The 17629-nt window shown below is 53.0% G+C and overlaps 2 protein-coding genes across 3 annotated transcripts; one reads left to right on the plus strand and one right to left on the minus strand.

Annotated features, from left to right (window-relative positions):
- The first annotated feature begins 16 nt into the window (after positions 1 to 16).
- RGP1 (RGP1 partner of RAB6A GEF complex) lies at positions 17 to 9469 on the plus strand. The gene is made up of 9 exons (XM_015848366.3): positions 17 to 85; positions 284 to 413; positions 2660 to 2796; positions 3199 to 3282; positions 6887 to 7036; positions 7109 to 7255; positions 7789 to 7916; positions 8155 to 8332; positions 8554 to 9469. The coding sequence occupies exons 2-9, from the start codon at positions 298 to 300 to the stop codon at positions 8775 to 8777; spliced, it is 1164 nt and encodes a 387-aa protein (XP_015703852.1). The 5' UTR covers positions 17 to 85; positions 284 to 297; the 3' UTR covers positions 8778 to 9469.
- Positions 9470 to 9553: 84 nt separating this feature from the next.
- Positions 9554 to 11731, minus strand: MSMP (microseminoprotein, prostate associated). Of its 2 annotated transcripts, XM_032441316.2 has the most exons (3): positions 11478 to 11731; positions 10808 to 10916; positions 9554 to 10617 (listed from the first exon to the last, which is right to left on the minus strand). In XM_032441316.2, exons 1-3 carry the CDS (start codon positions 11587 to 11589, stop codon positions 10431 to 10433), a joined length of 408 nt encoding a protein of 135 aa, XP_032297207.2. In that variant the 5' UTR covers positions 11590 to 11731; the 3' UTR covers positions 9554 to 10430. The 2 variants fall into 2 exon arrangements, with proteins under 2 accessions (XP_032297207.2, XP_085384653.1); XM_085528527.1 differs by lacking the exon at positions 11478 to 11731 and having other exon boundaries at positions 10294 to 10617; positions 10808 to 11232.
- Between the last annotated feature and the right edge of the window lie 5898 nt (positions 11732 to 17629).

Consider the following 17629-nt stretch of genomic DNA (forward strand, 5'->3'; position numbering starts at 1 on the left):
GCTTCCGAAAGTTGCCGAGTGCGGCCGAGTGCGGCTGTAGGGAGAAGGCGGCCCCGCGGCGGCGCGGAGGGAGCGGGGTGTCGGGGTGAGTGGGGGCGGGGGGCGGCTCTGTGTGGGTCTGGGGGTGATCCCGAGGGGTCTGCGGGTGGGTGCTGGCGGATGGGGCTGCCCCTCAGGCCTAGGGGAGGAGCGAGGCTGTCCCTGGGCCTCCTCTGTGTGTGTGTGTGAGCACTAGGCCTTACTTGCTTCCAGCTCTGCTCATGTCCGCCGCTCTCTCTGTCAGGTCCGGACCCGGCCATGATCGAGGTGGTGGCCAAGCTGGGCCGCGGGCCCGTGTTCCTGGCTGGGGAGATGCTGGAGTGTGTTATCACCTTCACCAACCCCTTGTCGGCCTCCTCCACGTCCGCCAGCAGGTATGGCAGTGCTGGGGCTGCATCCAGGTGTGCTGCTGTAGCGCCTATGGGGCAGCGGTGCCAGCTCAGCCCCTGGTGACTTCCCTGCCCGAGGTGTTCTGTGATGGAGCTTTGTGCCATGTCTGTTTTAGGGCGGAAACAGAGCTCATCATTCTGGTTTTCTGCCCCTAAGAAAGAGTCTGGGAAGAAATATGCAGGTAGAGGTGCACTAAGTGCCCCTCGAGTGAGCCCTCAGCAGCAGTGTTGCTGGCAGAAAATGAAGCTCGACTGGTTATCGGAGTAGGATATCTTGTTACACCAGAGTGAGTCTTGCAAGGTAATGTCCAGGCAGCGTCATTGTTTCCAGTATTTATGGTAGGAGTTCTGCCTGGCGATGCAGGGATGTACTTGTGTGATCCCCATCTCCAGAACTAGCAGGCAGAGGGGCAAGCGCTAGATAGAGGGGGCAAGTGCTAGCTAGAGGGAAGGACAGGCTGTCTTCAGCATTTGCTGTGACCCAGATGCCGAGCACTGCCTCACTTCTTGTCATGGCTATGCCAAAGGAGCCTTTGAGGAAAGGTGACAGGATAGGTGCTTCCTATGTTGGCTTACAGGGAGTGACTCACCCAAAGGCTCTGTGTCAACTGTGTGTGTGGCCTTGTCTCACTTCCCAAGGGTGGAGATGGCTTTCCTATTCTGGGTCCTTCCTGGGAAGTGTTTCCTGCCCCATTAAGTCCAGAACCTTTGCATCGTCACCAGTATGACTTTCAGAGATGACTTTTGATGGAACCACTTCCAATGCTCACAGTCTCATCAGCAGCAAAGTAGTGTATTGTATTAACACCACAGCACATTTTTTCAATTGACTTCCTTAACTTTCCATTGTTTCTTCTGTGTTCCTCTTGCCTGTTGAATGTATTAGCCTGTATTTCAAGCAGAGGAACAGAAATTAGGGGTAGTAAGTAAATGTCAGAATGCAAATCTAGTTGAGATGTGTGAAGTGTTCACTGGAGTAAGCTGTTCTGGTCAAAACTGAATGGATTGCAGCCATTGCAGAAGAGCCATAAGGAGAAGTGAGGGAAAGGAGAGGTGAGCTCGGCTCCAGTGTGGGGTCTGTTTGTGTCCTGCCAGCTGAACAAACAAGGTCTGCTGGTAGGAGTGAACATGAAAATTTGCATGTCTGGTTAAAAAATGAAAACACGATGGCATGTTGTTGGGCAATGCTAAAAATAAATGAAAAATATTAAAAATACCATGTTTAAAGGTACTGTAATCATGCAAATCTGATATAAAATTATTAAGCATTGTATCTTATGCAAGGATATTTCTCTGCCTCCATGTAGCAGATACCATATAAATAAAACCCTAGTGCAGTCCTTAAGAAAAGCCATGCTGGTGCTTTTGAAGAATTGCAGCTTGTAGGGTTAGAGGTAACTGGGCAGAGTATCCAGTGCACATTCAGGTAAAGTACATAGGATCAAGTAGCGCATAATTAGCTGAATGAATGCAGCAAACCTCTTTCTCTGGTTCACTTGGACATTTGACTGGTCTGATTAGTCTCACTGAGACACATCCATGTGCCGCAGAAGTTCCCCATACCACCTAAATTTCTGTGTCATTGCTTACTAATCAGATTGCGATGCTGGATAACAGGGGAGGAACCAGACACTGCCTACCTTCACAAGACCACTACTGAAGAAAAAACAGATAAGGGTTTGGGAACTGGAAGGTGTCAGTGTGCCTATAGCATGACTTGCAAAAGGGTTCTGAAGGAAAGAGGGCTGCTGGGAGGGAGAGTGTGTAGGGGCAGCTGAATCCAATGGGCAGGTATTACTTCTTTCTGGTTTCATTTGAATCCATACACTTCTGTTACCTCAGAGTGCTGCTGCATGTCACTTCTGACTTGAGATTTGGCTTTTTTCTGGCTAAATGTCCTCCATTAGGAGTGGGCTATTCATGACAACTGGACAAAAATTGCTGCTCAGCAAGAGTTACAGAACCAGGCCTTGGGTGATACTGCTGTCAACAGCTGTTATCCAGCTGTGGTGGAAGGGACTTCAGGTCACCACCCCAACTCAAGTATGCCCTGGAACCATGTTTGGAGGGGGGCTTTAGGGATGGTTTGTGACAGTAAAGCAAGGCCTCCTTCCTTCCAGAAAGGCAGACACCCATGGAGAAAGATGAGAAGAGCTGTTATTTTCCTGATTCATGCATACTACAATCCAGATTAAAGTGTGGACACGAATGTTGTTCTTTTTTGTTCTCAGTGAGATGCTGGCGTGGGCCAGTGCCCAGATTCATTGCCAGTTTCATGCCAGTGAGAACCGGGTAGTGCTTCCTCCATCTGATGGCAGCAAGCCGGACGTACAGGCAGAGAACGAGACGGTCTTTGTCCCCAACAGAGGTGAGTGTTCCTCACAGGTGGTGGAAGTGACAGCACAGTGAGCAGGAATCACACATACTCTGACATGTGTCAGAGGACTGCATAGGTAGGGAGGAGGATTGCAATCGGGAAGTCTCTGTAGCTTTTCTTGGGAAATACCCTGGTGCATGTCTGCTACAGGACCTCATTAATGCTGAGATCATAGTGGTGCTAGCTTGGAGCAAGATGTCAGGGTTGTCAGTCCAGCTATCCCAGGAATGTTGCATGGTCTGACCAGGATGTGAGATATTTCCTCATTGGCGCTTTTTCTTCCCCATTCCTCCCTATGGAAGTAAGGCATGACTGGACCTGCCACATTAAGTACCCCCTTGGCAGCCCAAGGCTGGCCAGGGGCAGCTCTTACATGTTCTTTGTCTCTTCCAGGAGAGCGGGGTCAGTGTATCCTGTCCACACCACCAAAGATTCTGTTCTGTGACCTGCGACTGGATCCCGGGGAGTCTAAATCCTGTGAGTTCTGTCTTCCCTTCAAAGCATTCACCTCTGGGGAGCCCCATGCTCAAGGTGGCTTTGCAGACCTGAGTGCTGCAAGTAGTAGATGCTGGTACTCACAGAAGGCAAGTGATGGGAGAGTAAATGCTAGAGAATTGCTCCTTGCTGCGTTGTCCAGAATTTGTTCTCAGTATGTATTACATTGTCCCTCAGTTTCGCCTCTGGCCTGTGTCTCCACCACAGGTCCATTGTATATCTTCAAGGCATGAAAAGTTTTGAAATACCTGGCTGCAGCTGTAGGAACACCTATTCACACCTGTGTTTGTTTCTTCAGCCAGAATGAAGCAGTCTGGTAATTTAGGCTGGCACCTGCCAAAGCTATGTGCTTCCTCTTCAGGTTGTGCCTGTCCTGGAGACAATTCACCTTGTTCTAGTTTTCCTGGCCTTTCTACCCTAAAAGTGAGCACTTCTCATCTTCTCTGGCTCAAAACTCTCTGTGTCACCAAAGCCCACAGACTTCTTCCAGCAGGCCTCCTTAAGCTCTTCTTCATCACTGCTTTCCCTTTTGCTGTTCAAAATAAATGTGCGGCAACTGCTTTTCCTAGTCCCAGTCAGTGTCTTGTCTGAGAGCCCTCTACCTGATCAGTCAGCTATGTTATTGTCCTTTGGTTGGTGGATAGTGGCCCAGCTTGTCACTTCATGTCAGATCTCTGAGTTCCAGCAGCCTGTGGTGCAGCAGCAAGTAGCATCAGGCACTGTAGGGGCTGTGTGTGTGTGTCCCTCAGGTTGTCCCAGCAGAAATGTGGTTGGAATGGGTGATGGACACAGAGTGAGGAAGCCTGGTGGAGGGACTCTGATGGAGCTTTCAGCAGAGCTGCAAGTTAAAGCAAGAAGCTGAGGGCTCTGCCATGCTAGTTTTGAAGCTGGCACCTCTCGCCTTTCTTCGAAGAACCTAGCTTGGATAGGTGATTAATGGGGTGAGACAGTGCTCTCTGGAGCTTGACTGTAAAGTCTGCTATTCAGGAACATTTTGTTACACTCTGCTGATATACAGCAGCACACACGTGAAAGCAGCTGGCTCTGCAGCATTGCATCCAAAGGTGAATGTGTTTTCTGAAAGCCAGGGAGGAGGAGGAAGCAAACATCGCAGGTGGTCTGAGGCTTGCCTGGGTTCTCTCTACTCCTTGCTTTTGGCATATGTGGAGTTGGAGCATCCTTTCTCCCACGCATGGAGAGCTCTTTTTCCCACAGCAGCTTGGGCAGGCTAAGCAGGCTCTAGGAGAGCAGAGCAGTGATGACAATCCAACCCCTGTGTGGCTGGGATGGATTGAGGGGATTTTCTTGAGTACTGGCATGGCAGGCAGAAGCTTTTGAGCCTACAGCTATGCCAGCAGTCCCTCTGAGTGGAGGTGTATGATTGCATTCACCACTGCTAAGTGACAGTAGCATAAGCACAAGCAATCTTATGTTTGGCCACAGCCACAGCTCCACGGGAAGAACACAAACTCTTCAGCACCTTGAGACTCCTTGTCTCAGGGCTACATGTGGTGCACACATTTCTTGCATGTGCCACGTGTGATGCTGCTGTGTGTCACTCTGGGTCCTGCAGCAACAAAACCCTGTTTCACGGCTCCAGTTCTACCAAGCTGCTCACACCAATCTCATTGGTGTGCAGCGCTGCTCCCCTCACACAAGACTGCAGCTGGCACTCTTGCGGATTGTTCCTGGGGGCTCCTGCCAGCTCCGTGGAGGCAGAGTTAAGGCTGTGTGGGTGTGTATCTTAATTCTTCATTTCCTGTTTTTCAGAAGTTTTGAGTTTTGCTACACGGTTTGGAAAGGCAGGAAGAAACCAAGCAATTTTAGTTCTGCTTCAGCAAAGTACTATATTAATAAACCATAGCCAGAGCTGGCACATACAGTTGAGGTTGTGCGAGGCTGTAGTTTGATAAAAGGCCTCAGTTCAGTTTCAGTTGCCTACAAGCTTGTTCCCCAATAACTTCCTCATGTTGTGGTACCTATACGTTGAAGTTGACTCACCTCCCATCAGTTTGACACACTGCCCAGACTGAGCTCTTTAAATTTGTCAATTTAAACATTTTCTTAAGCCCTCAAGTCATTTCTGTGGCTATTTCTGCCTCCCCTCTAGTGTTGCCATGCCTCTAAATATTTGGTAGATCATAGGGAGAGGAGGAAATGGAAGCTGCCTCAATGCAAGCCAGGAGCCCAGCCAGAGGGTACAGCAGGAGGGTCAGGGAAGCATCTGCAGTGCCAGGAATGCACTTCCTCCCGGGGCCTGTCAGGAAGCTGGTGCTTCCTGAGTCTCAGCATTCCTACACCAGGCAGCAGATGCTGCGCATTGTCTGTTTTCTGCCCCAGACATGGTGATCTCTGCTCAGGTTGTCCTTGCTAGGCATGGAGACCCTTGTGAGCATTTTTGTTTAACCTGCTGCAGGGGATTGCAGCAGTCTGCTGCAATGCTTTTGAACCTTCCTTGGAAATACCTGATATTCCCCTCTGTCAAGACTGTTCTCAGCTTAATTTGCACCTCAGTCCAGTGGGACTGCCTATTGTTTTTGTGTGTAAGAGCCTGTGGCTTCTGGTCACCAACATGAGCTTTTTTGTCTGTCCAGTCCTCTTTTTTAAATCCAGAAGTTATATTTTAAATGTAATTCTAGCTTTTAATCTAGGCCTCAAAGTTTAGGATGTGCCAGACTTGGGGAAGGATCTGTGGTTTAACAGCAGGATGCTGCCCTTCCTCTGGCAGGGTATATCTGCATCACAGTGGGCAAGCCAGAGATGGAGATGTTCCACAGTCCTCCGTTTGTGTCTCTCTTAAACAGTGAGCAGTTTGGGAAAGCTGCTGAAGTGTTCATGCTGCATTAAGAAGCACTGGGATTTATGCGGTGAATATGGATGGGGCTTTGAGGGGGCTGAATATGGTGCAAAGCCAGGCCCTGGCATCTGAGAGATCTCAGAGTCAGAGGTTTTGTGGTCCAAGTCATCAGTCTGCAGAGGGGGATTACTCCACAGCTTGTTGTGAAGATCACTTAATTGTTTCTTGGCCATTTAGCCCCAAGTGCTGGTAAGCTTCAGAGAAAAACACAGGAAGAAGCTAATTTTTTTTCCCCCCATTAGTTTGGGGCTTGTGTAAAGTGAATATCAAAAGAGGAATGAAGTATCGATCTGTGCCTTTGGTATTATTTGTGCATAGATGAGGCAGAGCCCTAAGGAAATTATAACATGTGACTGCTTCTTGAAAGTGTCATGTTTATGTGGTGTACAAAGGCAAATTCAGGTTGAACTCGTGATGAGTAAGTTCAGCTCTCATATGTTTGTGTTCCTGGATTCTACATCTTTCACATTCTTTTGAGGCAAAATTTGTGTGTGTGGTTGTATGTGCTGGAAGCGATGTCTGGATGATGGCGCATGATGTGAGGTGAGAAGCAGTGCACTGCTGCAGGAAGCCAAGGATGTGCTTGACCCACTTGGGGAGAGGAGATAGCAGGAAACATCATGCTCTGTCCCTACCCCTGCCACTGTTCCTGACTATCTGTACAGGGAGTCAGCACACAGCAGTTCCAGGAGCTTCCTTGCAAAGTAGTCCTTTCTGTGCTTGCTGCAGATTCGTACTGCGAGACGCTGCCCATAGATGGCCCTCCCTCTTTCCGGGGACAGTCAGTGAAGTATGTATACAAGCTGACCATCGGCTGCCAGCGGGTCAACTCCCCCATCAAGCTCCTGCGTGTGCCCTTCCGTGTCCTTGTGTTGCATGGTAAGGCTGTGCTCTGCCCCCTCCTCAGGTGCAGTCTGCAGCCTGCCCCACTGACTCTTGCCTTCTTCACAGGCCTCAAGGATTACCAGTGCCCACAGGATGAAGCTGTTGCACCTTCTAACCCCTTCCTGGAAGAGGAGGAGGGCTTGAAGAAAGACTCCCGCCTGGCAGACCTGGCTAGAGATCTGCTCATGGCAGCCACCTCTCGACGCAGCCTGCGTAGGTCACTTCTGCTCAAACGTGCTGACCTGACCTACATGTGAAGCAGGAATGTCTGCAGACCTGCCCCCTTCCCAGCTCAGTGCTTGCTCTGAAAGTCTCTTGTTGGCACAGTCTGGAGCTGTAGTGCAGCTCCATCAGGTCCTGCTTTGAATCAGAATTTCCCACAAACTCTTCCTTGCCAATCTCAGTAAGAGACCCTCTCCCCAGCATATTGTGGCCAGCATGTGGTTTTCTGTTACTTGGTGCATGCCTTTCCTAGAAGGAATGCTTGTCCTTCATCCAGGAGGTGCTGAAGGCCACGTTGGATGAAGCCCTAGTGAGCATGATCTAGTGGATGGCAATCCTGCCCATGGCAGGAGGTGTGAAACTGTTTGGTTTTTAATATGCTTTCCAACTCAAGCCAAACTGTGATCCTATGATTCCCAAGCAGACAAGCTGTGTGTGTTAAGTTCTTTGAGTAATACAGTCTGCAGTGTTAAGCAGAACCTTATCATGCCCCAGCCCTGTTCCTCTCTCTGTTTTCTACTTAGACTTGTACAATATCAGCAACACACGTGGGAAGGTGGGGACGTTCTGTATCTTCAAGACTGTGTATAAGATTGGAGAGGATGTCATTGGGACCTTTAACTTCTCAGAAGGAGACATTCCATGCTTACAGGTCAGTGCTAACTTCATTATTCTGTGTGGAAAGGCAGGTGTTTTGTTTGGGAGAGTGGGAGAAAGGGTTGGAGTGGCAGTTAGCTGCTGTGGGATGTCTGGTGCGATCTCAGTGGGACACAGCTGAGGTTCCTTCGGGGTGCTGGGTGAGAAGGGCTCTGGTTCTGAGTGCTGCTGGGAAACAGACCGCAGAATCAAGCAAGCACATGAGCATGAGCTTTCTTCTGATTGCTCTCCAGTTCTCAGTGAGTCTGCAGACAGAAGAGAGCATCCAGGAGGAGTTCCAGAGGCGACGGGGACAGCCTGTCTCCTTCAGCACACATGCCCGCCATCAGGAGGCCTGCCTGCACACAGCCCAGAGCAGTTTCAACCTGCCGATCCCACTGAGCTCAACTCCAGGATTCACCACCAATATCGGTTAGTGACTCTGATTGTCCCCACGGGAGGAGCACGGTGTCCCCAGCCCTGCCTTTGCGGCTCAATATCTGCTGGCAAACTCTCTGCAGGGCTGTATCATGTAGGCGGGAGCTGGCCATGCATGAGTGGGCATGTTTGTTTGTCCCCTTGCCAAGACAGCCAACACTGAGACAGTTGTTGTCCCTTGTGGTGTTGGCTGCTAATGTGCCTCTTGCCCACAGTGACCCTGAAGTGGAGGCTGCACTTTGAGTTCGTGACTTCTGGGGAGTCAGCAAGGACCTGCATGGTTCGTGGGAGCCAGTCAGAGGCCGTCACCTGGACTGGGGTGGAGCAGATTGAAGTGGACACTTTCAGCTGGGACTTACCCATCAAAGTTCTTCCCACAAACCCCATCCTGGCCTCCTACGTATCTCAGTTCTCTAGCGCCAACTCCATCACCATCTGAAGTGGAGAGAGCCAGTGAGAACCCACAGTGCTGAAGGGATTGGCTGGCAGGACCACCACCAGTGTGCAGCAGGATGCACACCCAGGACTCCTCAGGTTTGTTTGCAGCTTATGGGTGGGCACTGGACAGGTCTGTCCTGCCTGTGCGCAGAGGAGCATTGTGCATGCTGCCATGCTCTGTGCCATGGCTTTCAGTTGTGCCTGTGTGAGCCTGAGTCGCAGCCCTCACTGCAACAAGATCTGCTTCCTGGGGAAGGGCCTTGCATGTGCCTTTACCCCAGGACAAAGCTTCCAAGAGACAAGGGCACGGCTCAGGGATCCTGGAGCTTTTCAGAGAAGCCTCGTGCTGGCTTTGCATGGAGATCATGGCAGGCCAGTCTTGTTCTGCCAGCTTATGTGGGCTGGATGTGGCCGAGTGCTGTGGCAGCTCCAGTTGGAGCAAGGTGGCAGAAGCATAGTAGTGATCCAAAGCTGTGACATAGTGAGTACCTGGGCTATTCTTTCCTTCTGCTCTTGTGTTCAAAGGCATCCTGCTGGTTTTGGGATCCTTGAGGAGCTGAAATGAATGCACACTGGGCATTCAGGAGCTGGGACAGAAGTCTCTCTGCTCAACAGCCAGCTCTGCATTTCTACCAGACCTTTCAGAGTTTTTCTTTTTGCATAGAAATCTAATAAACACTAGAAAATGCAAAATACAGTCTTAAAAAGACCATTATTCCTGCACCGTTTCTGGGGGACAGGCAGCCTAAGCATTCAGTAGACACTGACTGGAGACCATTTCGTTTAATACCTTTATTGCAAGAACAGAAACATCTACACGAGGCTCCGTACAGCACAGGCATGGCACCAGCTGGGGCAGGCTGTCAGGGCAGCCAGCTCCACGCTCGCACAGACGGGTTGCTTCAGGATTCTGAACACCAGTGGGGCACCCAGCTTCTTGCAGCTGGAATGGGACAGCTTGCACAGGGGCCAGGCTCCTCCTGGGGACAGCGGTTTTCCCCACGTGCCCAGTGTTCTGCCTGCCCAGGGCTGGCTCAGTTGTAGTGTTGCCCAGGGCTGGCACACAGAGCTCTGATCACAGGAGCTGTGGGAGCGTGGGCATTAGTGGTTCAAGAAGCAGGTTACGCTTCTTGTATTCAGGGGCAGAGAAGGGACTGGCCAGAGCACATGTTGTGCTTCAGGTCTGCTATGCTTCCCACTGAGATGCCAGTGCCTGCAGACAAAGGAACTGGGGTCTTGGTGGGAGCTGCTTAGCTTGCAGCTGGCTGTGGTGTAATTTGGTTCTGTGGCCCTCTCCATGAGCTGGAAATTCCCTGTGTACCTTGGTAGACATCCCTTGGGATCTGCATTCCCCCAAACAATCACAGCTCAGGGCACTCTGGTCCCATTGGAGACTTGTGTGCCCTGGCCCACTGCTCACCTTGAGAGCGATGCCGTGTTGGGGAAGGGGCCCCAGATGAGTTCAGGAAGCTGAAGGCAGAAGCAAAGGTGTACTGTGGCAGCGCTAGAGTGTAAATGTTAGCTCAGTACAATAGTGCATAGATAGTGGTTTCCCTGGAAGGTGGCTGCAGTGATGTCTACAGGATGGGGCAGGTCTGGAGCATGCAGGAGGTGTGCCCTGGGGGAGTGGGGGCTGACAGCAAGGCCGTGCGCTCTATCTGCTAAGCCCTGCATCCAGCACCTTGTTCAGTGGCTCAGGGGTGCCAGCTGAGCCCCACTCATGCTCCATGCTCTTCACACACGGCAGGCTGGGGTTGGCCTTCTGCACCACCGAGATCTGGCAGGTCTGCTTGTCATAGTGGGCCTCGCACCAGTCAGGGAAGTCAATGGGGTGCTGGGTGCTGCGGAAGAAGGCACAGTGCTGTCAGCTCCTCTGGCTGGTACCAGCGAGCAGCCCACGTATTTCCCAGGCCAGCTCCCAAGCACCCAAGCCCTTCTATGATTCTATGATCCCCAGGACTCTACTGGTTGCTCTGTTGCAGGTGCCACCGCCAGCCCCGCTGCTGCCCACCCCCAGCATCCCTCACTCACGTTTCGCAGCATCCAACACCGATGGGGTGCAGGCAGGTGCACAGCAGGCAGTTGGTGCTCAGCCACGACTCACCAAGGGAGAACTGCTTCCCCTCATACTCGCAGGGAGCTGCAAAGAAAATAGAGGCAATAAGCTTGAGAGCGTGCAGGAGCCCCACTGGAATCCCTCTGCCATGAAAGGAAACAGGGATATCACTGCTTAACCTCCTCTCTGTGACATGGGAAATGGTTGGTGGCCTCTCTTCCTGCCACCTGGGCAGGTTTGGGAAGCCTAAGCAGACACAAAGGGAGATGCTCTCATCCATCCTGGTGACTCTTGGCTCTTTGGAGAGGTCACATCCAGTGTCACTTTGGATTTCAGCATCTCTTCACCCCTGGGAGGACAGGAGGGCAGCCCTCCTCCCTGTGCTACTGGTCCTGCATGTTGGCCACGGCCAGGCTCCTGCCAGGAGCTCTTCATGGCCCAGCAAGCTGTTTCTCAGCCAGAACCCTGGGGAGCTGTTCTGTGGTTTATAGACTGCTCCTTCCAGTCATCACTGGCCCACGATTGCGCTCCCAGGCTCGGCACAGCCTGCGTTGCTCTTCGCTGCTGAGCTGAGCCCAGCTGCTGTGGGGAAAGCCAAGGCATTCTCACAGCATCTACATCCTCCCAGCTCACCTCCCTGCTTACCTTTAGCCTGGAAGTAGCATTTGGCCTGGGAGCCTGGCAGCTGAAGGAAGAGGGAGAGAAGGAGGCAGAGCTTGCCCCAGGTGCATGCCGTCTTTTGCGCTCTCAGGGCCATGGCTATCGTTGAGCTGGGCTCTTAGCAGTCCTGCCGAGTTGCTTTTCTTCTCTCTTTCTTTGCTTCTTTCCCTTCTCTCTTTCTCTCTCTCTCTCTCTCTCTCTCTCTCTGCCTTTTTAATGCTCTTCCCCTGATCCCAAGAAGAGATATTTATAAAGTTCAGCTTTACGACCCTGGCCACCAGCTGTGCCCCACTGGAAAAGTTGTAAAACTCATTTCCTGATTTGAAAGGCATGAAAACAAGAGGTAGGATCAAGATTTTTAACAAGCTGTGAAAAGCTGATTCATGCCCTCCAGAAATGTCTCCAGTTGGAAGCCCCTGTGGGTGCAGAGCTCAGTGGCAAGGGGAGATCCAAAGGTCCCTGGTGGGGTTGCCCTTGGCACAGTGCTGGGCAGCCCTGGCTCCCAACCAGGGGGCAGCTCCAAACACCCCCCCTGTCATGCTACATCATGGCATGGTGTCCAAGCATCCCACTGTGTGTAGCAGGACGGGCACCACGTTTACAAATGGTGTTTCCCTGGTGGGTGCTGAAGTGCTCAGGTCCAGCTCACAGGATAAATTCCCCCTTCTCCAAGTCTCTAGCAAAGGCTGAAGGTGAGAGCTGGTCTCCCTGACCAGAGCAGGTGGTTCCCAGTGACACAGGGCTCTGTATGTCCATGTATGTCCACCACCCCAAGGCTCAGCTTGGTGGTGCCAATGTGAGTGTGGGGCTGTGCCACCTGCAGCAGCTGTGGGTGCCAGAGGTGAGCAGTTCCTTCCAGAAGCTGGGCAACTGCAAAAGCAGGGATGTGATAAGAGGGATGAAATCAGGTGGATTTGGCCAACAAGTGACCTGAGAAGGGAACAAAGGTCTTGGCTGGGGGTATGTACCTGAGGTCTGCCACAGTCCCTTGCCTGCACTGACTGCAAGTTGCAGGACTCAGTTACCTGCAGCCAAAGGGAGAGAATGGAAGATGTGGGCAATAGGAGGGCACTGGGAATGGTGACTGCCCAGAGGGGTTCATTGCCCTCTGCAGAAGGTGCTGCTGCAGCAGGGAGCAAGGCCACGGTCCTGCCCTGCTGGCAGCTGCAGCAGCAGCAGCATGCATGGGTCATCTGCCCAATGTTAAGCTGCCTTGTTTGGGATAGGTTTACACCCTGACGCGTGAGGCTTAATATCCCTTCCAGAATTTGTGTTGGCATCCACTGTTATAGCTGGATATTTCTGTTATCCGCATAGATGTCCAATCCCTCCTTGAATCCCACTAACTTTTGGCCTGAGCGCTTTCCTGTGGCAGCCTAATTAAGCAGGGAATGAAAAAAAAACAAAACAAAAAGCAAAAAAACCTGCTTCCTTCTATCCGCTTTGGATTCACCACTTTCAGGTTTCCAGGCACATCCCTCTGATGACACAGGTCCCCACACGGCCCGGCATCCCCTGGCCCCCTGCTGCCACCCTGCATCTCTCCATTAAATCACTGCATTGGCCAGATGGGTGGAAGAAAGGGTCTGTTTCTAGAGAGAAATCCCAAATCAAGGGGTAAACAAAAATGGGGAGGCAGAGGACTGCATGTGTGATGGGCTGGAAGAGGTGGTAATAAATCAGATGAGTTTGGGGTACCCGTGGATAAACTGCAGCCCATGGGCTGTGGGCAGGGATGGAGGAGTCTATCAGTGACAAATGAAAATCGCCCTCTGGAGCAGAGTTGTTACTATATAAGGAGGATAAAAGTCTCCTTCGCTGGGGCGGTAAATGAATATTTCTATTGTGTGTTTGGAAAAAGGAGTCTAGCATGCTAGCAACCACGATGAACTAATCTGTCTTCGTTTCATCACTGAGCAGAGAAACGTTAAACAAAAGTTGTGTTTTTATTTGGAGGCCCCGATGGTTGGCTCACAGAGGGACACCAAAAATATGGGGAGCAGGTGTGGGGTGGCCCAGCTCCTACAGCTGGGATCCGGGCTCTAAGGGCAGTGGATGGGACAGAGCACTCAGAAGCCGCAGTTTGGGTAGTGGGATGCAGTGGTGTGGTGCAACCCTGCTCTGTCCACGAGGACACGTGGGGTGGCCAGTTCTGGTGTTTGCCATCAGCCCTGAGCATCCCAGGACATTGCAGGAGGAGGTGACATCTGTGTCTCAACATCCTGCCCATGCTGGTGCAGCTCAATGCCTGCGCACAGTGCCTGGTGCTGGGAAGGGGACCCCATTGCCAGGAGCAGCCGGAGGTGGGCAATGGGATGGGGTGGCAACAGCCCAGCCCAGCCTCACAGGAGGTGCGTGGGTCATAAAAGATGATGGACAAGTTGCCATCGGCAGGATCCAGGAGTGTTATAAAACCTGAATCTCCTGAGCCTTCAGCTCAGGCTGCAGCTGCAGAGCAGGAAGCAAACAGGATCCCGGCTGGCATTGTGAAAGCAAACACCATAAATCCAAGGAAGTGCTGCGATTGCTGTTTTAGGCACTGGGGAGCTTGGCTCCTGCTCCCCACAAGCACTTTATTTTCTCTACAAACAGCAAAAAAGAAAAAAAGAAAAAAAGCCTGACCCAACTTATCTCTGGGCCCAGCTGGGTCAGTGTCAGCTTGGTTCCTGCAGGACCAAAGCAACTGCAGCTGCTGCTCCAGAAAGAGGACAAAGTGGAGGGGGCATGATCAATACCTCGATGTCACATTATTCACAGGCTGCCTAGGGCTGGTGTTCAGGCTGGGCTCTGTTATCTGGGACACCTCACACTGCACACTGAGCCCCCCAGCACACTCCCAGGCAGACTGTGATGCTCCCTGGTGCTCCCAGTGCTCCACTGCCTCTCTTTCATGGTCTCATGTTTTCTTGCTCACCCTCATGCTGCATGCCTCTTTGTGATGGTCAGTCTTCCTCCATTGCGCTCCATCCTTGTCTTCACATTCCATTCTTGTTCTCATTGTCTGTTCTTCTCCATCACAGTCCATCCTTTTTCAACACTGTGGTCCACCCCCCTCCATCACTCTCACAGCCCCCCATCCACTCACTCTCACAGCCCATTCCTCTTCAATATGCTCCATCTCTCTTCCACACGCTCCATTCCTCTCCCACACTGTCCATCCTCTCTATCATACTCCATTCCTTGTCCTCATGCTTCATCCCACTCCAACAAGCTCCATTCCTCTCCACCATGGTCCATCCCTCTCCAGCATGCTCCATCCCTTTCTCCCATGCTCTCTCCAGCCTGTTTATTCCAGCGGTGTCTGCACGCACCCCTGGTTCTCCTTTGCCACAGTTGCCCACAGAGGGCAGATATTGATGCATCTGCAGCCCTGCTCTACCTGTGCCACCCCATCCAGCATCACACCCTGGAGACATCATCTCCTCCTGCAATGCTCCCACCCTACAGCTGCTGGCACCCTACCCTGCCTGGGGCCGCATTCTAGCACCAGGGGGTACCCCGGTGTGCCCCACTGCTGCCCTCAGCCACTTTTCCTAAGCAGCGTGATGGGATGGTGTGCAGTGTTTGGGAAAACAGGCCTTGGCACCCACCAGCCAACCCAGGAAAATAATAACATCCGGGTGGGCAGCAGTGCCGCGAGTGCGAGAGAGTGGCACTCCATAAATCCCCCGGAGCAGGTGCTTTGTAGTCGGCACAAGGAAATGAGCACATTATTCATCTCGGCTTAAACCTCTAAACGCTTCCTGTCCTGTGATTCAGAAATAACCCTGGGAGATCAGTCCTGGGCTGAGCGGGAGCTGTGCTATCCAAGAAAGTGCCACGAGCCTGCCAGGCCTGGGGCCAAGTGAGGATGGGTGCCTGCAGCTGAGAAAGTGGCGCAGGGATGCATGCACTGCAGTGACACCACTGGGACTGTGGCACCAATGGGGCCAGTGGCTTGAAGAGGTTGGTGTCACTAATGTGACTGGTCACAGCATCACAGTGGCTGGTGGTACCACAACAGGTGGCATCAATGAGGCTGGTGGCCCCAACAGGGTTGGTGGCACCGATGGGGCTGGGAGCCTCAATAAAGCTGGTAGCACCACCAGAGCTGGTGGCAGCGTCATGACAGGTAACAGCAATAGGACTGATGTCACCAGTGAGGCAGGTGGCACCTTAGACTAGTGGCACCTGTGAGGCTGGTGAAACCCTGGGGCTTGCAGCACCACTGGTGCTGGTAGAACCACTGGTCTGGTGACACCAACACTTCAGTGTGCTGCAGGGCCAGCAACACCCACAGTGGACACTGGGGGTTTATATTCTCAGTGGCTCCTGCTGACCTTTGCTGACTTTTCTTCAGCACTGGGATCACAGCCCCCTGTTCCATGCAGCCCAGCTCCAGCACAATCACCCCCTGCAGACCCACAGTGCCCCAGCACATCACAGCTGATAGCTGGGACTCATGGCAGCACCCCAAGGAAGAGTATTCCTTGGGGATACCCCTCAGGAAGAGCCACAGAAGAAACTTGGACATGGCCCTACAGACAGAGGTGGGGACCCTCCTTCACTCTGGGCATGGAGACATGCTAGTGGCTCTTCCATGGGGACATCAAATCCCTGCCCTTGCTGCACACCCCTGCCTGAATCTGATCTGAACCCGAGGATCAGCACAGCTGCCACATAACCCATGCTTTTTTCTTCACAATCTTTGATTCTGCTCATTTTTTCCCCCCCATTGTTGGCATGCAAAACCTGAACACAAACAAGGAGTCCTTCAGGTTACCCTGACAACTGCAGCACATGAAGCCCATAGCACAGAGGTCACTGTGTGCATCCATCCCTGTGTGGCACTCATGCAGTGGCCTGAGAACTCTTGGCCAGAGCAGCCTCAACCTTTTGGAGATGTTCCCCTCATGGCAGGGATGGAGCAGCCTTTGGAGCATCTGTGTGGACAGAAATGGGGACCCATGGATGTGCCTCTTCCATCTATGCTGTGCCTCAGCTCCAGACTCTGGTGCCCCAGTGCCACACGTCCCCAGCGTGGTGATGGCCTGTGCAGCTCCTCCATCCAGCTCAGCTGTCCTGACACGCTGCCTGACGCACTTTACAGCCACCTCCTGGGGCTGACAGCTTCCTGGCCCTACTCTCTGTGCAGAGGTGAAGGCACTTGGCAGGGCTCTGCAGCTCACTTGCTCGCCTCGCCGCGCTCCAGGAGGTGGAAACGCATTTTTAACCAATTAAACAATCAGCAGCACTGGGGATTCAACAGTTGCATTTGCCTTCTGGGAACCTGGGAAATGAAACAGTGCATGAGCTCTGCGGGGCAGTGCTGTGCCCATGGTGTGCACAATGCATGGTCCACTACACCAGCCCCACCACCACCCACATGTGCAGCCATGGACCACAGGATGCCACCAGCAGCAGGTTGGTCAGCTCAGCCTTAAGAGCATCTTGGTGCCCAGCCCCAGGATGGATGCTGCGGGCAGTGGGGGCAGTTGGTGGTGTGGGTGAACCCTTCCTGCAGGGACACTGAAAAAGACAGAAGTCAGTGCTAGGGGAAGGAGAGATGTGGCTGCAAATAGCCCAGAGCAAGATGGGGTGGATGGGGAACGCGGGGCTGGAGAAGGCTTTGGGCATGCAACGCTGTTTGCGGGACCCCCGCCCACGCGTGGGTGTACGAGTGATGGCACCACGTGCGGCGCGCAGCCCCTCCCGTCCCTGTCCGTGTCCCCGCAGTGTCCGATGTCAGCACACGGCCGCCGCTGCCGGGCCCTCCCTGGCGGCACGGCGACATCAGGAGCAGCAGCAGCGAGGCTCGTTTTTGTTGCTTTTCGGAGAGGTTTTGGTCCCCAGCGCGCCGCTGCCGGTCGGGTTTCACCGCCCTCGGGTATTTATATCCGTAACCCAACCCCGCGGGGGGCGACGTGTCACTCATCGGGGGACACCTGCAGCGGGACCGGCAGGAGGAGCCCCCCCTACATACCCCGGAGGAGACCCGGACCCCCGCTGCTTCCGTGTCCCCACCGCGGGCCCCGTGTGGGCAGCCGGACCCACGCAGCCCCACCACGCCCCCGCCCCCGCCCATCCTCTGTCCGCGTTCACGCGTGGGGCGGGCGCGTGGCACTGAGTGGGGGGGCCCGGAATGTGCGGAATGCGCG

Source organism: Coturnix japonica, chromosome Z, assembly GCF_054131305.1.
Source record: "Coturnix japonica strain WE chromosome Z, WE-NBRP24, whole genome shotgun sequence".
Taxonomy (NCBI): Eukaryota; Metazoa; Chordata; class Aves; order Galliformes; family Phasianidae; genus Coturnix; species Coturnix japonica.